Source organism: Macrosteles quadrilineatus, unplaced genomic scaffold (genome assembly GCF_028750875.1).
Source record: "Macrosteles quadrilineatus isolate MER2022 unplaced genomic scaffold, UCM_ALF_1.0 Scaffold_5__1_contigs__length_97177068, whole genome shotgun sequence".
NCBI lineage: Eukaryota > Metazoa > Arthropoda > Insecta > Hemiptera > Cicadellidae > Macrosteles > Macrosteles quadrilineatus.
In genome coordinates this window covers 77,281,152-77,307,659 of record NW_026542598.1, presented here as the reverse complement: position 1 = coordinate 77,307,659, position 26,508 = coordinate 77,281,152, and the positions used below count along the sequence as shown (strand labels likewise).

The 26,508-nt window shown below is 33.3% G+C and overlaps 1 protein-coding gene across 1 annotated transcript; it reads left to right on the top strand.

The window, feature by feature from the left end:
- The first annotated feature begins 10,547 nt into the window (after nt 1-10,547).
- Nucleotides 10,548-25,419, top strand: LOC128995846 (transcriptional repressor scratch 2-like). Its single transcript, XM_054420867.1, has 3 exons — nt 10,548-11,150; nt 21,582-21,605; nt 22,154-25,419. The coding sequence occupies exons 1-3, from the start codon at nt 11,039-11,041 to the stop codon at nt 23,113-23,115; spliced, it is 1,098 nt and encodes a 365-aa protein (XP_054276842.1). The 5' UTR covers nt 10,548-11,038; the 3' UTR covers nt 23,116-25,419.
- The last annotated feature ends 1,089 nt before the right edge of the window (nt 25,420-26,508 follow it).

Sequence of the window (26,508 nt, the reverse complement as noted above, 5' to 3'; positions counted from 1 at the left end):
AACACAGTTTGTCAAATACACAAGCTATTACAGAAGTACAGTTCATTTTATTGTGTCACATCCTTATATATAATACGTGAAGGCGATTTCTAGAAAACACTACTCCTCCGTTAATAATGGACGGATTTTTACAAACGACGTGTCAAAATAAAGTATTTTTTGTGTAGACGCCCCCTTTCACCAATTCATGTAGTAAAAATCCTCGGGCTTTGCCCCACAGGCCATCAAAGTTGGAGTTTCTCCCATAAGATTAACATGGGGAATCTAAATATTTGATTGGAAACTTTGTCCCCACTAATTTGAGAGAACGGTTGAGCGTAGAAACTTGGTAGAGGTGTCCAAAGAAAGGTCTTGGTCTGTAGATGAGTTATCAAATGAAAAACTAAGCAAAATCCCTTAGGACTCTGCCCCAGAAGCCTTAAAAGATCCCTCCACAGAGTTGTTTACATTTTGGCCATGAGAAAAATACTTTTTAATGAAACAGCTGTTCATTTTTAAATTTATTTATTTTATTTATTTATTTCAACGGACATCTCCATTTTACAGCATACAAAACAAAACAATAAACTCAGGATGACTTAAATTGATAATAACAATTTTTGTGCTTAATATTAGAAATAAAATGAACAATATATAATGATCTAATAACAAACAACAGTAACAATGCCAAACCTAGCCAAACAAAACAAAAACTGACAAAATAACAAAAGGTATACAAATAAATAATAATTTCAAACAACAACAATAAATAAAAGATATGAAACAATAACAACAAACCTACCATCAACAAAACCAAATGATAAGATAAATATATAGATTGACTAATAGAAATGTTTAAGTGAAATTTTTAACAGACAAGAGTAACAGTTTGAACAACAAAAAACAAAACAAAAATAAAAAATAAAAAAAAAATAAAAAAATAAATAAAAATAAATTGTATTTCAAACAACACCAAATAAGTATTTGCAATGTTATTTTCTGATTTTAAAATTGATTTTCTTCTTTATCATGCCATGTTTTGCAATATAACGTTCCATTACGAAATCAGTGGGAAAATCCTTTTATCACAGCAATTCTTAAATTATTTCTTATTGAACTATCTTATATCTATTGTACGGGTTAGTGTGTGCCTTTTTCGCCACTTTTGCCTACATTTTATCATATTATTCTACAAAATATCAAATATTTATGTAGAAATATCTGCTCTTATTATGTCTAATAAAATCCAAACTTAGAAACATTGCCTAAAATGGTACCTATCTTGACAAATTATTTGCACCTGCCTATATTACGGACTTTGGCGCACCGAATTTGTAACATTATTGAAAATAACACGACATTTTGGCTGTAAAATATGGTACAAAGAGAAAATAGAATTTAAGCAGCTACTGTCATGACAGAAAGGTCATATTCCTTTTAAACTAGATCACATAATCCTTTGACTGGGACGGGTGGCGTCGTCCTGTAATCCAGCTACTAGGAGGTCACGAATTGTGGATATTTATAGGAATGCACTGTGGATGCGATACTCCCTGGTGTGGATTAACGTCCGCACGATTGAGTACTACGACTACCCGCAGTGCTATCCTGATAATTATACCAATTCATAAATACCAATGCAAAAAAACATTTGGTTCCAATTCAACTATAAACTGTAGGTCCCTTGGTTGCCATTCGCTGTATGGGCTATTAGTTAACAGCTGTATCCAAGGAATGTCGGCCTTAGTCACTAACAAGACTTCAAGATCGTGCCACTCATCCTACACTCATCTCCATTCATACTTGGCTTACCTACTATGAATGGTCGCCATAAAAAACATATTAAAGGATTAAAGTATTTATCATATACGTTGATTAACAATATGTAAACGTCAATATATACGTAACAGCCATTTTACAGTATTTTTGATTTTTGGAAATGTTCCATTGCTATGTCATTTGCATTATTTATAGCCAATGAAGCCGCCAAGATCATATGAACTAGGAGGCCCCTAACAGTTCAAGAATAAAAGCCAACTTTACTTCATGTATTCCACTACACCTAACATTCCGTAGAGAGATTATATTGACAACTTTATGTTATTGATAAGGCCGAGACAACTAACTGACATCCCCCATGTCAAGGAATTCCAGCTTTATCAGTAACCCCATAGTCAATTTCTCAAAACTATGCTAGAGGGTTCATTCATTGGCACAGAAGTACGATATGAACTGACGCGACGTGACGAAGGAAAATCAAAGTTACACTGTAACGGATATAACTCCCTTTGAAGTTAGAACGTGTCTTCTCAACAAACATATATTTTTTCTCAAACACTGATGAAGTCGCGGAAGTGTTTAACTACAAGATCCACCAATACGATTTAAATACTATTTAAAGGTTCTACCAAAGGAAGAGATACCATATAACATTCTAATAATAACTCCGATGACGTACAGGATAGGAAATATTTTAATCATTGAATGAACAACCAAATTTGGCAACTAACGCAATATTGTTATTTTTTTACACTTATTACTCTTTGAACAATGTTAAATGCTCAAAATATGTATATTTCACCCAATTCATCGCAGTTAGATGAATTAACGTAAGCCTTGAAAGTATCCGTCGATTTCGACGGGTTTCCCCTAGTTTGTTATAATATTCTATGTATGTAATAGTAGTTGCATATGGTGTTTTGAATCGTGAAGACCACTCATACTTCATATTTTTGAACATGTAAGCGATTTTCGTATTCTGTTGACCGTGTACCTAAATGTGCAAGTTTATCTGGTTCTTCCAACAATGTTATGATGTGATATGTTTCCATGTTTATTAATTTGATGGCTGATCTTTCCGTCAAACGTAACACATTGTCAATCCAACTCAATCAATTTGCTATTACTTTAATCTAAATTCGATGTTTTTATGAATTATACCTGTCAATCAGGCGCTGATGGTTGAAATCTGTAACGTCATGTTTTGTCAAGCGAGGTGACGTCACAACAGTTACGCTGCGTCAAACACAAGTACATTAATATTTATCATGTCCCACAACCATGCATCAATGTAACGCTTGTGGCCGAGCTCTGCGAGGTGACGTCACAACAGTTACGCTGTGTCAAACACAAGTACATTAATATTTATCATGTCCCACAACCATGCATCAATGTAACGCTTGTGGCCGAGCTCTCTAAATCACACGGCTTAACTGGATTGTGACCTCCTGGCTGTTTAGAATTTAATCTACTTCATTTTAATGAAAAATAAACTTTGTAGGACACTCTACAAAGTAAAACATACTGCCTGGTAAACAAATTGGTAATTGTTTTGTTTCCTTCTCAGGAAAATTGCAAAATTATGCATGCAATTTCAACATAGTACTTGAAAGCAGAGCATACGTTTTTTATATCAAAAGAATAATAGCTTTTATGCTGATGCAAATTTTAAGTCGAACAGAAGAAAACAAACCTTTAAATTACTCTTTGATCTTAGGCTACTGTAAAATGATATTTCCATGCATTGTAAACACAATAAGAAAGAATACAACATAATCAAGTTTTTAAACTGATTTTGCAAAAATCCCGCTGAAATATTAGGAAAATAAAGTTTTATTAGTTAGTTTTCAGATTTATGGGTGAACAGGTTGTACATTTACAGGTTTATACATTTACATAGGAAATTTTGACTATCTTCATTCTGCTTTTTCGACATGGGAACAACATAACATCGGTTCAGCATTTTCTCATCAATAAATGAATGTTTAGATAAATGTTTAGACGATTTATAACTTCCACATTTAACTTATGTTTTTCCAATTCCTATATCGTTCAAAAACGCAAAGGCTAATTTGGCACCAACAAATATTTTTATTGTAGCAGTATTTATTTTAATGTGACACTTTACTAAAACAAAAGCAAAAATAGAAATTCGATATCTAAGTTTTGAGCCGAACGAAGCGCGTTGTGTAAACCTTGTAGAGGTTTCAATTTAACACATGGATTTTTACTCAATACAACCGTTTGTTTTCAAATAAAATACTCTTATCTTTGAGTCTGCTAATTTTATTTTATTCATTACTCCCAATTGATCAACACAATTCCAAGTTATTGCTTTGAATTAAGGCTTAAAAATTCTGATTGTAGTTTATAACCATTTTTTTTTTTTTTTTTTTTTTTTTTTTTTTATCAGGCGTTCTATTTACCAGGAAGCTTGCATAAGTTTCTTGTGGTAAGATATGCTCGACATATGAAGATTATCCATAAATCATTTGTGCAGTAGAAGCGATTGGATCTGAGTTCTTAAATCAAACAATAGCAAACTTTACAGAAGATAACACTTCTTATTAGATAACATCAGTAATACAGATTACATAATAAATTAGAGCAAATATTAATTGACTTGTTTTGATAATCATAACTTGAGACGAAATGATTGAATAACACAAAGCAATTTCCAATTACCGGTACATCATTACGATTTGAGTCATGGAAGGCTCTTCATTAAAAGGAAATAAGGGGGGAACGTGTTTGAATTGCTGTTGTTATTTAGTTTTAATCTTCCACGAAAAAGAGAACAGTTTTCATATTTACAACTAGGGCCTTTTTTAATACAAGGATTGTCCGTCTCAAGCTTTTGTCACAGCCAAGTGAGATAATTCAAATCTTAGACCAACGTAATCTCCTTACTTTATCCACTACCATTGAATGACCTCGAGATAAACTCAATATACATACTATTCCAGCCGGGTTCTAGCGCTATGGCAATAAGTTTTGTCTTGGTAATCCAAAAACACTGTAAAAAAAATGTTCCATTCCACCAAATAAGAATCGCATTATGTGATAAGTTTTGCGCAAGAATGAGGTCAATCTGTTGATTACTTTTGCTCGTTGACATATGCATATGTAGAAACAGGTTTGGAAGTAGAAAATATGTACATCAGGAATGGTATTGGTTTCGTCAGTTTTATCATAATTTTTTTTTAATGTTACAGTCGACATTCTTTGTTATAAAGAATGCGGTTTTTATTTTAAAATGATCCGGCTAGTTTTTAGGCCAGTAGAAAATTGTAAAAATCAGTACAAATAAGCGGTACAAAATAATATTTTGTAGATATACCAGGAATCAAACCCATCCCTCACATGTTGAAGTCCCGGATTCTAATCACTGGACTAAAAACACAACCAAATGAATAATTGACCAATAGCTATAATTTAGTGGACTTATAACCATGGTAAACGTATTGCATAACTTCTACTAAACTATTATCATCAGGGCAAGGCAATTATAAGCGTGAGAACCATTAAAAATTATAAAACAAATATCGTATTTAATTACAAACTGTTCTATAGAAGGAAATAATCGGGTGTGAAGCCCCATTCTATCACAAAGCCAGGCTTCCATTAACACTGCAAACCTTTTAACCCAAATCCACACACGAGGCTTCCGCTGTCATTACTGTATTTACTACCTTCGTTAACAGAGGGAAAATGACGTCACATCGGTTGTGAACACATGGACCAAAATCTATATCTATGGATCTAATGTCTATGCTTTGGTCTTCTTACTTTATCACCAACCGTTTGTTGGATTGCATCATTATTTTGATAGACCAATGACAAATGGGATCTGGGACTGGAGACCACCTTGCTTAAAATTGAACCAGCTACCTTCCGACATGAAGGCGAGCACTATAACCACTTGGTTACCCATACAAATAAACTCTGTGTTCATCTAAATTAAGGCGTATATAACATTCTTGTTGTATGAAATTTTATTTTGTAAATGGCTGTGACACTTTTACGAAAATTTTAGGTGACGGGAAGCGGAGCGAGTGCCGTTATATTCTTTAAACTCCAGTCATAACCTGTCAAAACCGTCAGGTAGGCCTGAGTGCCGTTTAACTCCCCAGAGAGTATGAATGATTCAGCGGTTATTATTGGAAGGGGTGTAGTGGGGAGGATGTAACAGAGACCGGGTACAGTTTCTTAACTGGTAAACCCTAATATCGATTCGACTAGTAAACCTTCACTCTATTTTTTCATAATCAGCAAGTTTGGTTAGGTTATGTTAGGTTATAATAGTGTCATTCTATCCCTCAAACAAGTATTGCTTATCCTGCCCCCCTAGTCGATCTTCCACCCCATATCCACCGCACCGTGGAACCGGTCACTGATACCTGGCTGGCACTCGCACCGCCAAGCCACAGGCTGTAAAATTATCCTCATCAAAGTGTTTAGGCAATGGCACTCGGCCCTACCTTCGGAGGTGACATTAGGTAATTTAAATGTCAATACGGAATTCCATTAAATTCTACTTGAAGCTATTATATATGCAATATTTGTAAAATGTATAATACGTGGAATGAAATATATGGGAAAATGAATTTCATATTGAGTCTAGAGTTCAATTTATCTTTATAATTTTAATTAGCTTATAATAGTATTCAGATTAAACTTAATTATTAATATTATTTTTTTATTAGTTTGATTGACTCACATAACTCCCTAATGTATATTCAACGTAACTAACCATTATAAGCAGCATGCCGTTTATAGAGATTGGAATCTCCTGTTCAACAATAAAATTAAATGATCAGACATTATACTGGTTTTCCTCGCATTGTCATATTCCATTCAATAGCTTGGATTAAACTTGTTTCGTCCTTTTCACATGTATTGATCAGGGTTCTTGACATTATCGTATATTTATCGTTTATAAATATACTCTTACTGCAAATGAATCAATGTGGATATCATGTTAGGACCATTGATGACACAGAGGATTTTAAAGCAATACTCATTAAAACTAGTTCAAAACTCTGACACTAATATGTGAATCCAAAAGTAGTATAGATTAGGAAAAGTACTTAACGTAGTTAAATATTCTAGTACCATAAAATATACTGAAATAAAACTTTGCCTTGTAAACAAACATGTTTTAAAATGCATCTGTAGTAATACAGCATTCATGTATCCAACCATTAAGCTTTTAATAAAGGTAGATGGATGCTAGAAATGTTAGGATGCTTCCGACACGACAGTACTTCTGTAACTTGTTTTTGTATTGGATTTAGCTGCCGAAGGTGAATATTTGAACGAATACGGGTTTCTAATAGCCCACAAATCAGTGTAAATGTTTCGCAAGAACTCTAAAACTTGATTATTGGACAGAAATATAATACGGTTAGTAATTTTGTTTATTATAAGATAGTTTTGGACATTTTAAAATATTAGCTAAGTTATATTATATTTATGAAAGAATATGTTAAAAGCTGTAATACCTAGTTTCACAGTTTTTATGGTTTTAGTTTAAGAACCGTAAGAGTTTACCGAAAGGGGGGACTGAGGAGAAAACTTCGGCAGTAAGTGGTTTCATCACGAACAGGAATTTGGCTTGGTTTTACCGTGAAAACTTTCTCTCTTAAACGTAAACAAACACAAAATAAGTAATTGAACTGTGGGGAGCAGCAGAAGTGGCTCTCTTTTACCCAAGGTTGTAAAAAAACTCCTTTTCTCTTTTCTAATGTGATTTTGTAACCAAACTTGATGGACATTTTTTTGATATTAAAAATGTTCTTTAATCAAACAAGTAATTCCAATGGTAGCTCTACTTTAATATAATATACATACTCATCTTTTTAACTTTCAAATGTCAACTTCTTAGAAGGAAAAATATTTTTTTGCTTTCATTTATCAATTTCTGTTTGAACTAAGGGACGTCACCATGCATATATTTAAACAACATAGAACTTTACACTCCAAATATAGAATCAAGAATGCTGTACACTATAATTTTCATTTGTTTACCATTAATAGCTCACAATTAAATAATGAATTCTGATATGTTTTTACTCAAACAAGTGATTTCATCAGCCGATAAGCTATTGACTTGCAAAATCTAGTCCTTCCATTTAATCCGATTTAGCATTACAGTACTTTTTACTTTTACTTATACAATTTACTTTTCCTTCACCAATAAATCTTTGATGAACCAGATGATACTTTATGTGCTGCTTTTTACCTACGATTTTAACGAATGGCTAAACCTATCGACCAAGAACCATTTCTATCTCTTTGCGTAGTCTCCACCCTGTAATGAAAAATCTGCTTCATCAATTCATGTTTTTCAACTATAAATGCTGCTTTTAATTTCACCACGAGACTTCTCCTGTTATTTTCAACGCTTACCATATACGATTAAAAAAACTGTTTTCAATCTCACCTTTTACTTCCACCTCGGTGTACCTCGTGCGACCTTTTCACTTAATTAGATTTGTTTATTCCTTTTGTCCTAAATTCAAAAACTTGTTCAGTAGGGTCCTGCAAGGAACATTTTTGATGAACATCACTTCAGGCTTTTCCTGGAAGGTCGTGGCATTATCACGTGGACAAAATCTATTGGCGATTAGCGAGATTTGAGCCCTGGACCTCGTGAACCGATGATCATGTTTAAAATCTAGACCTGCTTGCATCCTAAATAGAATATGTTCAATTTGATATCACTAAGAAAGGAAAACACCCATTGGTGATTGGAGGTATTTGAGCCTAGGACCTCGGTAATTGAAGCTCGTGCTCTAAATATAAACCTGTTTGCCCCTTTGTAGGATATGTTTAATTGGATATAACCAAAAAAACATCATCAACGTGGATAAAATCCATTGGTGATTGGCAGTATTTGAACCCAGGACTTGGGGAATTTAACATTATGCTCTACCACTAGACCTGCTAGCTTCCTAAACACGATATGTTTAATTGGATATCACCAAGAAAGCACATCATAGCAACCATTAATTTTAATCATTATACAGTAGTATTATGCAACTAAAACTTTGATTGCTATTTATTAAAATCGCTGGTTGCAACCTTACCTATTATTTCCGATACAGGGAGCCGACCTGTTACTTAACCATTCTGACGCAACAATACCTGTTACTTTCATTGAAGAGAACCTACCTGTTCGTTTCACTAGCCTCATCAGCAGGTGTCGTGATGACGTCATAGGAGTGGGTGTCAAAGCTTGTTAAAGCTTGCGTAACCGAACAAATGCATGACAGTGCGGGAACATGTTGTTTTTTACCGATGTCAAAAGGGCTTCTTTGAGCCCCTGTTAGACTCGTTAGGTAGAAATATCTTGTTAATGTACCTTTTCATAGGTCAACGACTCTCGTACTTCATCGTGAATCTTGACAACGATTAAAATAAACTTCACGACCTAAATAAAACTATGTATTTGCAATCTGTGTGGCGAAATAAAAGCTAACAACTTGATTGTAATTTAAACATAGAAAATATATTATGAATCAAAAGTTCAACTCAAGAAAGAAATTAAACAAACTATTATTAGTAAAAACAGTTGTAACAACTGACACATATTAAATATTTAAATTAAAATTTTAACTGACTCTATAATTTAGGTCTGTGTCTTTAGGAGATTCTTCATGGAAAAACTAATAGTTTTCAAGGAAGTTTCTCACTAATACCTTTCAGTCTGTGGACCTGTGTGCGACTTAGGGGTTTCACAAAAGATCGAGTTCCTTATTAGCTTATAGATACTTGAAGTCTGTTTCCCTGTGATTTCTAATACAAATACCTATATAAATCAAAGATGATGTGACAAGTGATAAATAATTTATCTCTATAAACATGTTTATTTTAAGTAAAGCATTTAATGGAGTTTTGAAAAGTTTTAAATATTCATTTAGGGAACTGCGGTTTAAAGCAAGACAAAGCCTTAAAATACAATTGAGACTTCCCAAAAGACGGCGCCTTCCAATAAAAACAGCGATAAAATACAGAAGCGTCCGAAGCGGCTCTGATTGTGACGTGAAATACAGCCTTCTTCCTTCCTCTACTTGCGATTTTGTATTTACTTAAAAATGTATGTCGTTACATTTCGTACCACCAGTATTTATGTTTATGTTTGTCAAAATATTATCAATAGTGTTGAGAAATGCTATAGACTATATTGTTAAGGTTTAGTTGATCAAACTCTTTAATTTGTGAGGTTCGTATTTAAATATACCCCTTAGCAGGACACTAAATTTTCAACTAACAAATTTGGTATTATTGTAGTTATATCAAGAAAAAATTACTTGTCTTCATTTGACAAAAAAAAACCCTAAACAACCAAACCCTGTATCAATATCATACTACAATCATTTGGCTGGATAAAACAAAAGGTGCTGTGTCCGCGTTTATAAAATCACCACCAGAGCAATAACCGTCGACAAAGAGCAGTACAGGGTCCAATAAAGGGGGTCGGTTTGACTTATGCAACACTACCGCAGCCGCAACGGGACGTGTGCTGGGTAGCGACCAGGTAGCATCGGAAAACCGTTCAAACGCGTTTCAACAAACGGGAGATCGGGACGGGGTGTCTAATTTCGACATGGCAAAACAGTAAAAATATAAAAAGCCACTTGTAGTGCACGCCAAGGTTGGGGGCGGCAATCAATAGACGGGGTGGGGGTGGGGGTGGGGGCTGTAACAGGTGTCGACGTGCACGGGTCGATAGCAGGGGGTGGCGCATGCGTCCTGGCGTACACCAGAGGGAGTGGTGCGTCAGTCTGTGCGCCGCCGATCAACAAGTTTCGACAAGTTGCAGTGGGCAACCCTAGTGCCGACTTGGCCCCTTCCTGTCTGCTTCTATTCTATTCTACCTCTACTCTTCGTTTCCGTGAGTGTTTCTTCAGTGTTAGTTCGACCCTTTCCGTATCTCGCGCTTCGACCCGAAACTCGCCGCAACAAAGTTTTAGTGAATCAAGTGTCTCCTCAAACGACCTTCCCAGCCGATCTTCAAGTGTTCGAAGTGCTTCGCCTCTACAGGTTGTTCCGTTTTGACCATGTCTACCTCCACCGGTCGTTGCTCACTATGAATTTTACAAACCCTACCGCAACACCTGTTGACTAATCGATACTGAAATCTCTTCGTTCTTCTCGCTTCTTCGCAATGATCTATTGAATTTACAAGTGCAACGAAGCAATACAGTGCCGAAAGTATACAAATGTTTCGTTCGCATTAAAGTTTTTGTTTTTTACGTGCCACTAACCGGGAAGGATGCCTCGTTGCTACATGGTGAAGAAAGCCTGCAATAAGTACCAGACTCCTGCTAGGGACAGTGTCTGGTCCCCCCCTCCCCCCGTGCCGACATCAAGTCACGAGGATAATCGTAAGTTCACTTTGGAATTACTATCAAATAACTTTTATCATTTTAGTTAACATTTTTTTCTAATTTAAAGCCCTGTGTTCGTGCTAAAGCATCAACGCTAAACGTTTAATTCATCCTCACTTTGACTAAAAGCTTCTTGTCTTCTTTGACAAAAATTGTGTTGCTTCATCAGTAGATGATTTATTGCTAAAGTGTGCATATACTATTGGAACTTTTCATCAAATTAAATAATATCAAAACTAATTAAGGTCCCAGAGATGATTTTTTTAACATATTTTTAACAGGAAAATAAATACTCAGCTTTATTATTTTTATGTTAAAGCTAGCCTATAAGAGTCTAAGTCTCATTCAAAGTTCTATTCATAAGAGTGTGGTCCTTTTAGTGAATTTCCCTATAGGGAAGTAGCTATTACCGTAGGTCTCATGGTAAGACTTAGGCCCGGGACCGATTTACTTTTTCATTTTAATGTCCCCAGATGCCAAAAACACCATTCGTTCAAATTTTTATATATGTATATATATATATATATATATATATATATAGGTATATATATAGATTTATATATATATGTGTCCGTGAACACGATAACTTGAGTAATTTTTATCCGATTTTGATGAAATTTGGTTTGAAGGTGTAAGGCGGGATAAACTTGAATGAGTTCGCGATCCAGCATGATCGGACCATGGGAACAGGGTTTTATGGGGGGTTTTATGGGGTAAAAATGGGGTTTTCTCACTTTTTACCCTCAAAACACAAAATTTCCCAATTTTTCTCTAAACCTTCTTAAAGAGCTTAAAAAAACAAACAATTCAGTATATCAAAGTGTTTTTGTACGGTTATTGGTTACGGAGAAAACTAAAAAAATGGTAAATTTAAAATTCCCATGTTATTCTTATGGAGAATATTGTAAAATGTTGTAGTTTGCTTGTTTATGGATATATTTTGATCAAAGTTGGCAAATTTATTTATTTTATAGTAAGCTATCAATATTTTACTAAAAACACACTACTTTATTGGTTTCCTTGTAGCAGCAAACCTAGGTACTCGTTAAACCTAATAATGTTATTTAAATAGATCAATTGAAAATCAATTCGGACAAATGGAAATTCGCTTAGACGGCAGGTTTGCTGCGGCGGGGGTATTTTGTCTATATGTCTATAAAATATACTGAATTGCAAGATATTTGAAATTATCAAAATCATATATCACAACATTAATTATGGAATTTTAGGTTCCATTTTGAAAACATAAGGAAAAATTAAATTGAAAGTGTCTCTTTTAAAACAACTTTGTACGATGTAAAAAAATTGGGAGCGCTATCCATAACCATTCACAAATTATAAAATATTCCATGTTGTAATTTATTTTTCTATTAGTATTTTCTTTACGATCCACATTCAAATTACTTTGAACACTGTTTGATTCTTTATTGGTCGATCAAGGTCTGAATCAAAAAGTCAAAGTAGATATTATTTTGTATCTAAAGCAATGATAAATAGCCTATTTAAATACCACCCACATGCAGTATCTAGAGTCTGACTTCATACATTATGGAGTCTGGACATTATTCAGAGCTCAGGTCTTTTCATATTTCCGCCGTTAACCTTCCATTTTCCTTCGCAAACTTCGACCTCCCATTTTTCAGTTCACTCTATATCAGATAATATATTGCACCATTACGTTCTAAGCTGAACAGTTTATTTATATAATTATCTTTATTATAATGCTCATTGAGATCCAGTGTTGTTAATTTTGATTTAATGTTTTTTTAAGGAATAAATAAAATCCCAAATTTTACAATATTAAATCACAGGGCATGAATTTTAGTTTATTTATGGACATATAAAGACATAATTAGAACATTCTCAAGTAAGACTATAGGATAATTAGTATATGATAAACTTTGCATTCATTGAATGAAAATAAAAATTTAGTATTATTACGATAACCAGACGATATCCGTTATTCTGTTAGTCTGTCTAAGACTATGAAAGAAGATATCAATAAATGTACGTTTGTGAATCCAGAATATAAAAATCATAAAAGGCTAGTTTCTATAAACAGTTACACATAATTAAAACAGGTTAAACTTGACAAACAGAATGACACAAAATTATTTTTTAGCTTTTTTTTAGCTGATAGTGATTACAGGTATGTTTATACATTCCATACTTTAATCTTTATAAACAAAAGAACTTAAACTAAGTAACGTGTAGTTTTTAGTTGCTTTTTTGATTTGGTTATGTTGGTCTACAAGATACTATTATCATATGTTACACCGTAAAAAAACTTAAATATTACCTGAAATGCCATGGTTTATCCATTATGAACGATAATAACAAGTATCAAAAAGTATAATGCTTGATCATTGGTTATTGTGTAATTTGTTTATTAACTCTAATGGTCCTCATATTCACATTGAAGTACATGAATAAAATAATAAGTAGGCCCACAGATAAAAAGACTAAATCAAGAAAAAACTGGCTGGTCTAATGTTAATGTTGACCTAAATTAATTAGTTCTCAATCCTAAAAACAACGTCTAAACTACACACATCCCAATGAAAACATTTGCTAAGAATACTTTTTAAATAATTTTGCACACGAAAATGGCCATATACATACAGCTGGATTGAAAATCGTCATTTTACATTCTACCAAAACATTAGTTTTCATGTCCTAAACATTAGTTTTCCTGTCCCAAACACATAGTTTACTTTCCAAAACAAATGAATGAAGATGACAGCTGACTTTTAAATCTATTGTAAAACCATAATGAAAACACTTGAAAAAGAATCCCTGAACTGTGGAAAAGTGTTTATTGGTTTATTAATTAAAACTAACAACCTTTGTGTGATAATTCTCATGTCTATGAAACGTTTCGTTCACTACTAGTCCCAAAGTTTAATTTTGAGGCTCAACATTTGTTTCCGCACTTGGTTGTAAAACAACATCTTGCCCCAAAATGTTTCGCTTTGAAGATAAATAGTGAAATATACTATTTTAACGATCCTTTAAAGTGTCTGTAGTGTAAAGTACCTTAGTGATTTGATTGCATGAAATATGCAGTGAAATTAATATGAATATTTCTGTTGACCTTTACAAAACCCCCGTAAAATTCCGAGAATGTTAGGGTAGTTCTATTGTGTGTTTAAGCTGACTATGTTATTCTGAGTCTTACATCCCTTAGGATTTAACATTCCTCAAGGATTTAACATTTATCACTATGCAAGAACTATAGGATTTAAGGATTATGCAAGAACTATTTTTTTATTTTATTGGTCGGCTTCACAAAAACAGAAGATGATTACAATATTAAAGCATTATTTACAAACTTATAATCTGTTGTAATAAAAAATACACAGAATATTAAGTGTGCCACTTTTTCAAATTTAAGATCAAAAGAGACCATGTCCTTCCTAAAAATATTAAAACTATGTGCTACTATACATTTAATTAACGTTGTAAAATTATTTTGTACAATGAATAAAACTTTAAACTCTGCAATAATTTTAAAACTAAATGTTTATATATATAACTAGGAATCGTATATAATTTGTTGCTTCTTTACCGTTGCAATGGGCATATAAAACTACTTTCAGTTAAGAATAGTGTTTCATTTAAACTAAACTTTACGTTCTCATACACCATAAATCCACACACGTTTTCCCTTGTAGCACACAACGTTTATTATCCCAAAGGAACTTTTATTAAGTGCAAGTATTCATGGAATCCACAAGCATTGCAGACTGCAGAGGCGCATCTTTCATTCCTCGAATACCTCGTCTACCACGTCCGTGTTTCTCAAAAGAATTTAATCAACATTTACGCTACCCAGAAGTAACGTATGTATTGGTTTAACTCAAATTTCCTCGTACTGGAAAGGGTTTATTGATCAATACGTTTTTTAGAAGAATATTTTCATTTGCTAAAATTGATAAATAAATATAAACTAACGACAGCCTTCCGTCAAAAACGTGGTGATGGTACTCTAAAACTAACTGTATTTAATGTACGTCTTGACATTAATTGCACGTATTACGATTTATTGTACGTGTTACTTCATGTTTTCTTTGTGTAATAATTGTTTATATTAAAAAAGATATGCAGATGAATGCGTTTATTTGTCTACCCAGGAGCTTCAATGGAACCGTGGGTAGTACGTATCAATTGATAAACAGATCAATTATTGACATATAGAGTAAAAAAGTAACGTTGAACACCTAAATAAATTCTAAACTAGGACCATTAGCAAAAACTAAGATTATTACCCCATTAACAGAAATACTAGAAATGCCAGTTGTATGCCTATACTCGTTTTAATTTGTATTGAAATTAAAACTTAGTTTATATATTATTGATGCGATTTTTCATGATAATCCAAAGCCCTGTCAATATAAATGTGTGTAGCCCATCAGCAAATTGACATTTTCAAACTACCTATTTCATGGTAAATATTCAAACACCCACTTTTAATTGACCCTTTTGAATAATTCACTAGCCAAAATACAGTCCAATCTTGACCCATATTTACTGAAAGTAATCTTATCCCAAATTAATTCAAACTATACAGACATTATTACTTAATTTCGTAGTTGCTTGCGGACATTTTCCATCACAATTTAAAATTACACAACGTTTTGGGATTTTAAAATTTGATCCCGTCCTCAGGTGAAAGATAACAAACTAAGTAACATAATGAAAAATCTACAGTTCATAACCTAAGTTGGAAGTTGGAAAGGATGTGGATTGTATTTTACCATTGTGATGTAATATGTCCGCAATAAACCATTAAACAACATTAAGTTGTGGTGTCTGAATAGTTTGAATTAATTTGGTAAAAGATTAAACTAACAACATTAGCTCACCATAACAATTAACTTCAAACAAAAGACTATTACTTTATTATTTTATGACAAAGGCAAATTAATCACGAAACAGAGTAAGGCAAGAAATCACCCAGCTCAATTAGCAGCAGACATTATTGCAGTTTAATCACAAATGTTTGAATAGGAATTCAATTAATTTTATCGTGGTAGTAATTGTCTTTGATTTATCCCATGTCCCCAATAGCTATCGATAGTTTGATTAACTACAACATTAATATTAGCATTGGTCGTTGTAGATTTAGGTCAACCACACAAACAAAACGCTACTTTGACACTTCCCAATGTAATATATATCACGTAATTTGGTGTAATTAAATAAAGAGGAGATGTATCAGCTTTGGACAGTAACCAAAATGGTAATATTAATACTCTTTTATAAAAACTATGAAGGCAGAAATGCAGACTGGTATAGTTTTAAAGATATTTGGGATGTGGGTTCTAATCCATGGTATCACTAGACCATTACATTTTTTTTTTTAATTTAGATTTTAATGGTGATGTCCCCATAAAAACCCATTAAATAACGGAAAATCGAATTTTAATAAATACGTTCAAAACTATTTTGATCAAAATTTAGTTCGATGTGGTATTTTCTTTAAACAAAACTGTACATCCCGTAATGCTGTAAAATTGCGGTTCGACAGTCATTAAACATTTTTGCGTTTAAACCTAAAAAATATCATAAGCTATTACTCCCCCTGCTTACCTGCTTACAGGTTGTTGACAAGCTATGGGATAAAGTATTTGTGAGACTGCTGATAATGTTTATTTATTTTAATTTTCATACCGAATTTTGGCTAGGTTATTGTTTAATAAGATGTATTAGCTTGGGATAATGACCACAATGATACAGATTAATAACAATTTTAAGGATATACACTAATACCTTTATTTGTATACCAAAGTACAAATGTTGATTTGTTCGTGTATGTTCAAAGTTTACTGTGATATCGAATGGTTTGCAAATACATTTATTTTTTCTCAATTAATATCCCAAAAGACTACACTCTTCTCATGTAACATTTACCATTTCAACATACTTACTCAGACAAATAATTTGCCTCATTGTGTAGTTGTACCCATAACGAATTCCATACAACAAAGAAATAATTTCTCTATTACTTAGTTAATTTTACGATTGTCCACGTGTGTATGAAAAACGTGTAATAATCACTAATAAACCGATTTCTTAAATCAGAAACTTTTCGGTGGTAATATAATTATTATTTATCTTCACCTCCGATAGAAGAACTTGGAATCTAGGATGCGTCTTAATTTTTAAATTTTAGAATCGAGGGAGTATTTGAAGTTGCTAATAACTTAAATATTTGTTAAACTTAACACTGTAAGGCTGGGAACTTTTTTTTGTAAATCCATACCAATTGAGACTCTTAGGTTTTAGAACTACTTATAAACTTAAAACTGTAAATGGAGGTGAAATATTCGAAGTACTAATAATCAAATCACTTTTTAAACCTAACACTTTAAGGTAGACATTTTCATAAATAGATACAAAATGGAAGCTTGGATTCCAAAGCACGTCTTAAAGTTAAAAACTTTAAACGGTGGAGGAACATTTGAAGCGGAAGGTGGACTTGAGGTAATCAGTCCAACTTGGTAGTACAGTCGAGTAAAGTTGTAACACTTCTGTGATAGGCTGCGGCAGTGACTGCGAGAGTCCGTTAACTGAATAATAATCACAGGATCATTGCTGCAGTGGTGGTTGCCTCAAACAAATCCTTAAGTTTACTGTTAATTCAAAACGAGTTCTGGAATCAAATAAGTATAAAGTGACCGCTCAAAAGAAAACCTAGTTTTATGAATAGTCAATGAATTAGTTGTAAGCTATAGTTTGGTTTATCTGCTTTGCTTTAGTTATCAGTTAAGTTTAAAAAGTTCAATAAATTAAAGAGCTTAACTTAAGCATCTATATTTCTCTTCAAGTTTTATAATGCTACATTATTCCCTTAATAAAGAAAAAAAACTAAAAAAGACCTAGTTAGAGTTTTGCATTTTTCTATTATATGTTTTGACAAAATTGTATTGGCTTGGTTCAGTGAAAAATTGATGTCATCAAACTTTGTTAACTGTATCTAGGAGCAGTCAAATACCGCATTTAACAGCAGAAAAGCTTACATTATATTTTGATTAATTAAATGTATTCTTCCAAATCTGACAACTACTTATAGGACTTTTCTTTCCACTCTCTCAATGTTTTTTGACTATTTATTTTAATGATTAACGGAAACATGATTGGGCAAAGGGCTTCACAGTATATTCTTTATAACTGTTTTGATGGCAAAATAGAAAATTAAATGTTTGAAAACTGTTACTAATATCTAATAGCAACAGAAATCATTGAACTTGTGGATTAATTGGTAATGAAAAGTAATTGGTTATAGCTAGAATATAGGTTAGAAATTGGACTTGTATTGGACAATATTCCAAAAATAAAAATCATGTGACCTTAAAATTTAAGTTTCGTGAAAAGTATCAAATTTAGGATCAGCTTTTACCATATTCAAGGAAGTCAATATGCAAAGTCAACATTGCAATAAAGGGTGAAAAAGTGTAAGATCGACAATCTATTTCTATATCTTGAGGTCATTTTATTCATTTTTGGTTAGAACAGAAAATTTTATGTGATAACCGAATAGTATTGTAACCTTAAGTTGAACTCAGAGATTGCAGACAACATAATGCTACCTTTCCAAAAGTCACTTTACAACATTGAAGGATATAATGTATGTTAATACTCTTGACACAGTCAACATGTAGACACTGAGAATTTCTAGTTTATTGGGTTATAACTCCAATCTGTTCACCATTGAACTGAATTTACACTTATAACGACGCCCGGTCGTAATACCATAGATAAAAGGAGTACTATTGATTATATGTGCACTTTGGTTTGCATCCACAAGGTGACTACAAATATTTCATACTACTAATTTAAGAATAGTGTTTCTAATTCTACCATTAATTAATAATAGTAGAACCTAAGAATATCCCTCGTAAAAAAACGCTATCGAACTTATACAGTACCGTATTTTAACAGAATTTTGTTACTGAAAAATCTATTGTTAGACAAAGTGTTTAAAATGTTTAGTGAGATTTATGAGAAATAGAAGGAAACAACATTTATTTACAAAAGGTTCATTTTCAAGACTAGGACTAGGTTTTACTATATTTAAGAAAGTCATTCAAGAGTTAAATACTGCACTGTATTAACCACAGCCTAATCAAGAGATATTATGATAAAGACTAACAAAACTAACATTATTTACGTAATTGTTTTACTTCATGTTAGCTGATTCAGTTTAGGCTACAGCTTGGCGAGTAATCAATGGGCGATACTTTTCACGTATACAAATAATAAGATTTAAAAATTTTAATCGTTTTGTTGATGCATCTGTATATCTATTATAAAGTCATTATTAACTTTAAAATAAATAGATAATGTCTTTTTTACTTGAAATGATTCTATGTTTTAAGTGAATTTCCCTTACAGCTATTACCGAAGGAAATAAAAAGGATTACACCTGAAACAGAATATTTTATGGCACCAGATCTAAAAAAGACCATCAGTTCAGATTTATAAATAAATATATGATAAATTACAAATGTCCTAAACTAACGGGAAGGGACCTTAAGAAGATGTCAAGCGAAGGATATAAGACAGTTTTGCTTAAATAAATACGTTAAAATTCCATTTTTATCATAAACCAAGGAAATCGCCGCAATATATTTTGGTTAATTTTGTCTCCGTATTTGAATATTGTTCCTAATCACTATTTTATCTTAGCTAATAAAACGTTTAGATTACAAGATAAACTATATGAAATAGAATTCAATAGTATTTAAACTAGAAGATTATTGAATTTGGGAAAACATTTGCGTTTAACATAAAGGAATATAATAATATATTACTAATGATATAAAATAGTTGGAATATATTAACCAAAGAATTTATTGAAAAATCATACAGAAGCAACGTGTTAACGTTAGGAAAGATTTATGGGAAATTTTCGTTTCCTTATAAAATAAATAAAACCGTGTGGCAAATAAAAAAAATCCTAGGACAATAGGAACGAAGCCCTAAAGTAAATGACCTTTTAGCTACAATTCACTTCTATGCTAGATCATAAGCTTTAAAATGACACCTTAATCTTAAAACCGGTTAGGTAAGACGGAGAAAAACGGGAGGTAACAAAGAAACCTTTTTTTTTTTTTTGCTCGTATCTACGCCAGTGGCATTTTTGTAATGAAGTTATTTCAAACACTTTTAAGGGAAAGCGGTCCAAACCCATTAAAGTTTTGTACAGCAGTATTATATCAAGTAGAGAGAAGAGGATAAGTAAAACTAAAACAGTAATTCCAAGAACATGGATATATATTATTCAAATCCAAAAATCAAATACAAATTAGATACTTTGAAGAAATACGGCAACGTAAATATTTTTGTAGGACTAAGACAACGTGTTTCACTGTATAGCGTTGCGGCTGTTACACTTCTAACTGTGTAAGGGGTCACGTTCCAAGTATATAGTGACAGTCCAGTTATCAGTAGTGGCAAAACGTGGTACCTTCGACTACTGATTATAACTAGACGTGTCATTGCCAAGTTGAATTCGTCGATAAATATTAAAATTGAAATGGTCGTAGTTGAATTAAGCTACCGACAGAGTATGCTGACGTAATTTTCCAATCTGTGTCAGGTGTACCTAATCTTTTTAATCCAGTCGAAGTGATACGATATAGGACAACATATTTTAAGCTGTTGTATCTTTTTGGGCACATCGCTTACCTCAATAACAACAGCTGAGGGAGAAAATAAAATCTTTAACAGTAGTGAGCTCTGTGAGTAGGTTTATTCAAGGATGTTCATATTGAATATGAAATAGGCATATACAGGTGGTCCATACAACTGGGCTGTGTACTTCTGTATAAGATTAACTGTGTTACAAAATTGGTCCACAGTATATCTATTTGTTGCACATTTATAATAAACAATACATTACAAATCTACCCAAGTTTGAGGGGCCGTGTTTGAAATATTATGAAGGATAAACATTTGATTTTGTTGATTCCCGGTTAGTCATATTTATCTGTCCTTTGTAAATCAATGTATGAAAATATAGTTTGACATATTTGAATAAAATAAGCATTCCGTGCCGATTTTTTGCCATAGTTGGTCAATTTTGATTTATTCAATTTTCTTATGAGCTAAAACGTAATTTTTTTAGAGTATTGCACCATGTCAATTATAATGAGCAAAACAAATGCCGCACTAAATAGTAGGAGTAATAATGTATAATATTTTTAAAATATTCATTACAACCAAAATGAATTATAGGAAAACATGTGATATTCATGTGTTAACACAATAGTGTTTTTAATCCAATGTTTAGTAGGCTACGATTATAATATTTTTATTTTATTATTCCAATACATCTACTGTATACTTAGTTTTCTAATGGATACCCTAACTTACGTATTGTGATTTTTTTATATTAGTCTAAAAGGTAATGTTTTGTTTCAGGAACGCCACCAGACAGAAATATGGGTGAGTGAATGGTTAATATAATTTTACAATTAATAATGAAGAAATTTTAATGAATTTACAAAGCAAAGTTTTTAAAGAGATTGGTGTTTTTTTTTCTTGACATTATGTGTATACCTTGATTTTCTTATGATTGCCTGCTTTATGCATATTATTTCTATATAAAAAGTATTATAAAGTAATGCTTACTTTCGAGCATCTCTCAATTCAAACGGTTACTAAGTATGATCAAGCATGTAATTTAAATGCATGCAGAAGAGTATGAATAGCTTAATACAATCATAAACAACAATGTATATTTAACTCACTTTCATCGTCTTCTTAAAGAGTAGCCTGTATAGTAAGCCTGTATGCCATTTATGCGTAAATGTAAAATTCCAGATTGCAGTGCCAAAAAATTAGGATAGTCAGCTTTTGAAAACCGAAATAGTGATCTACCTTTTCCTTCTACGTATTTCTTCTAAGCCAAATATTATTCTAAGGTTGAACTTTTTACAGGAAATATTAATCTACCTTTGGTCAGTTGAAACACATCCTTCTCCCTGTTCCAGGCTACATGCAGGAGTTCATACCCGAGGAGCGGTGCAGGGAGGTGCTCGGCCATGACGGGGGAATTCCTATCTTCCGTATGAGGAGTGTGGAAGAGACCGAGGCTGCTCACGACCTCCTGGAGCTGTCAAGATCACTGCCTCCCCTGCCTGCACCCGGCGTGGTCACCGTGCCGTCAGAGCCTGTACCCGTCACCGTCACCGTCCAGGAGCCAGTCCCAGTCTACCACATATACGAGCCTCACTACCCCGCCCCTCCACCACAGCCTCCCCTCACCCCTCCTACCTCAGAGTACTCCTCCGACGCCGAGAACAACAACCCTAACCCTCAGGCCACCGAGAACTCTCAAATCGCCAACTCGGCCGTCATTTACACCTACGACGCCTTACTGGTGTCGGACGGGAGATCCAAGAACAAAAACACCAAAAAATGTGCTCCATTAAGTCCGTCCTCGTCCGAAGACAGCGTTTCTACAGAGGTAGAAGAGGTGAAGACGGGTAGGTACACCTGCAGCGAGTGCGGCAAACAGTACGCCACATCGTCCAACCTGTCGAGGCACAAACAGACACACCGGAGTCTCGACTCTCAGGCGGCCAAGAAGTGCATGACCTGCGGCAAGGCGTACGTGAGCATGCCGGCCCTCGCCATGCACCTGCTGACCCACAAGCTGACCCACGGCTGCGGCATCTGCGGCAAACTCTTCTCCAGACCGTGGCTGCTGCAGGGACATCTCCGGTCACACACGGGGGAGAAGCCGTACGGCTGCGCTCACTGCGGGAAGAGCTTCGCCGACAGATCCAACCTGCGCGCTCACATGCAGACGCACTCGCTCGACAAGAACTTCGAGTGTACCAGGTGTCACAAGTCCTTCGCTCTCAAGTCCTACCTCAACAAGCACCTGGAATCCGCGTGTCTCAAGGACGACGACGGACCCTCTCAAGGACACTTCATAGACGTTGAGTAGCATCAAAGGACCTTTTCAGTGATTCAGTTCGCCGGTGTTCTTCCCGATAAAGTTAAGGCGGACAGCGAATCACTCGAAAAGAACGGCTCCTCGACATAAACATTTGCAATTCCTCGAACGACTTTAAAAGAACTTTCTCGAAAAGATTAGTTTCTTACACGGTGCTACGGTTTACTCCAGTGTAACAGTCCAAGGTTATTAAATATTTAGTAATTCCTAATGCATGTGATATGATCGGAGTTATTAACATATTACTCTATACAGATATACTCTAGAGCTACGTGTATATATTTTTTTAGTACCAGTAAACGTAATTGATTTTGAACCTGAAAAGAAAAGAATCGCGATTGTATTTGAATTTATTATGAAACGTGTTGAATGAAAAAATACTCATTATATTTTGCACTGTTAAAATACGAACGTACACATATCAAAAAGAAAATGAGACGAAATAAAGCCCAGTAAGAGTTTCTTTGCCGTTTTGTGTAATTTACAAGTACTCGACGTGGTATTTAGTGGAAAACGTCATTAACATTAAAAAGCTCAAACTACATTGTGAAGATAGTGATTCTCGGTTATAGGGGCCTTATTTCTAAATCCTGCAAACCTCTCATCTTTCTTCAAGAAATAAAACGATATCACTCAAGCTCCACCTGTCCTGTTCGAGTATCATTTCATTGTGTCAATTTGTTGTCAAAGAGTATTTTCACTTACTATTGTGATGATCTATACTACGATCGTGTGCTTTTAACATGTTGAAGATTCATTGTTGACGTGGCTCGAGCTTGCGTTGAACCAATTAATTATATAAAGTTAACGATGGTGTAGAATGTATCATCTATTCAAGAAGCTTTATAGGTATCTTACCGTAGAAGTACATAGTTGATATTCGAATTTGTTCTGACAACGATATTAGTAGAGATTTTAGACGACCCGTTAGTAGATTCAACTAGATTTTTACATGTCGATGAAAGTTTTGATATTTTTCAAGTCATGACGTAATTACTTAGCCTATTTACCTGCTCAAAATATCGTTTATCACCAAGATATAATACCTTATAGAGTATATGCATTCGGTATGTAATATTTGATAGACTGTATTACTAGTGTAGGTATTTTTGGATAACACAGACGATGTAAAGTGATGATAGAGTAGATCCTGTACTTAAAGTTTTGTGTTTTGTATATATCTAGCGTTCATTCCTCTCATAGCGATTATAAGATAATTATCTTTTTGAAACCGCTTTTATTGAATAAAATATTTTGTGATAAATGAGCGACTTTATGAAATAGACTCTCATTGAAATAAATGATAATATTTAAGGACTATTATTGTTTACGAATTTATTTGCTAATGTTTATTAACGCTTTGCTTGGAGCAACGACATTATTTCATTGATAGTTTCATATTGGCTGTCATACGTGTAGAAGTGTTTATATCTGAATGTGGGAGAGTCGACAAAGTCTCGATTTTGTTTACAAAATTATTTTCATTTCTTTCTGTTTATATTATATATTAATTGATTATACTTTTGTATGGACTCATTTTATTTCTTAGCCTGTTCAGTTACCATTAATTTATTGTTACTTGTCTTAACCGTCGACTCTTCTAGTAGACCGAGCCCGAGGTATTTGAGCAATAAGGTAGTGGTAGTAAACGTTTGCTCAGATCCCGTAAGCTAGACAATATAGTGCGACTCCATTTACAATTAGATACATTCAAATGTGCGCCATTTTACTTTTCGACCATTGCTACTCTTCTGAGTTCAAACGCTTGCCTACGCTGCTTGAAAATATTTGAAAGGTTTTTTTTGACAACTTGTTATCTATGAGAACACCTCCATGTTTAAGATTTTGAAAAGCATTACCTACGTAAACGTAAATTATTTTTTATTTTTGCCTGGTTGCCAATAATATTTTTACTAATTGTGATTTCATGTATATTTTAACAAGCAACTCCTCAGTATGGTTTTTAAATTCAATTTTTGATTTATATTGTATAATTGGTTAGATCTTATGTAAAAGTAATAGTTTTGTATAATTTACCATTTCGAATGATTAAACTTTGTAAAACGTTGTAATAGTACATTTTTAAACTTAAGATTTTTCCAGATATTTTGTAACTTTATAGAATATAGAGTAGATTCGCATGGTTAGAAACAAAAGAATTTACCAGCTCTGTAAACACCAATGGAAATTATTTTTAATTCATACATAATATATACTCAGAGGTTACGACACAATGTTGTTAAAGCGACTTGTGAGAAAGGTAAAATAATGGCAATAAAATAGCAATATTATGTATTTACAATCTTATTTAACTTCCCATAATCCTTGGTATTTGTGATAAAGGCATGTGAAGCATGAAGTTTTTACTACAATATAGTTCAGAATACTTTACGTGTGGTTAGGTGAGTCTGACAAGACCTTAGTACATAAGGAAATTGACATAAAATATTGTGTGTACCAAAGAACAATTTTAAGTATTTTAAAAACTGTTTCAGTTTTTAATTGCTCATTAAAAACATTAACACAATCGTTAATTCTAAAGGAAACTGAATTAAGTGCATTTACTGCTACATCACTTACATGATGTCTTTCTTTATAGACTCACTCTTACTTTGGTAGACTTACTCTTACTTTACTCTCACTCTCACTTTTTCTTACTTTACTCTTACTCTTACTTTTTTTACTTTGGCACTCTTAACATTTGTTAAGTTTTCGGACTAGAACAACTATTCATAGTAAATTAAGACTACTAAATATTAGTTATTAATATCAATATTTATGATATCGAAATCATCAATTTGCATCTTAAAAATCATGATTACTAGATTTTTTTCAACCATCAACTTTTCAATTGAGCGAGGGAAAATATATTCCTAATAAACTTGATCATTTTGCAAGTTTTACTGTGCAATTTCCAAAATGATGAGATTATTTAAATCCTGAAAAGTACTGTACTAGATAAGTGTTACAGTAATATTGAAATAAACACAGTGACGTCGTTTTAACCATTAGATAATATCTGATGTATTTACTATATGGCTGTGCTTTGTGAGTCGTGTATGTGTGTTTTTTAGAGGTCGTACACAGAAATTTAATATAGATAATTACAAGACAAATAAATCTAAATTTACAGATATTACAAAAATTTTGATTCTTTCAATAAATATGTTGGATGCCTGCTCCATCTTCGAATTCTCGAGCAGATCTCCATTTTTTTCGAGATCTTCTCAGGCACATACTTGTTGCCCTTAAAATTGAGCAAGTCAGTCTCGTTCTGATCCAATTAACTACCAGGCTGTAAGGCTTAACCCATTTTTCTGACAATCTCTCAGCTAGTGCTCTTATTAGTGTTTGAAAGTCTTTGCCTAGGATTCCGCAGACTGA

Excerpts from the sequence above, each read along its gene's own strand:
- LOC128995846 (XM_054420867.1), top strand. The coding sequence starts at position 11,039 with ATGCCTCGTTGCTACATGGTGAAGAAAGCCTGCAATAAGTACCAGACT. Across the intron at positions 11,151-21,581 it reads ATCAAGTCACGAGGATAATC|GAACGCCACCAGACAGAAAT; the intron begins GTAAGTTCACTT and ends GTTTTGTTTCAG. Across the intron at positions 21,606-22,153 it reads GCCACCAGACAGAAATATGG|GCTACATGCAGGAGTTCATA; the intron begins GTGAGTGAATGG and ends TCCCTGTTCCAG.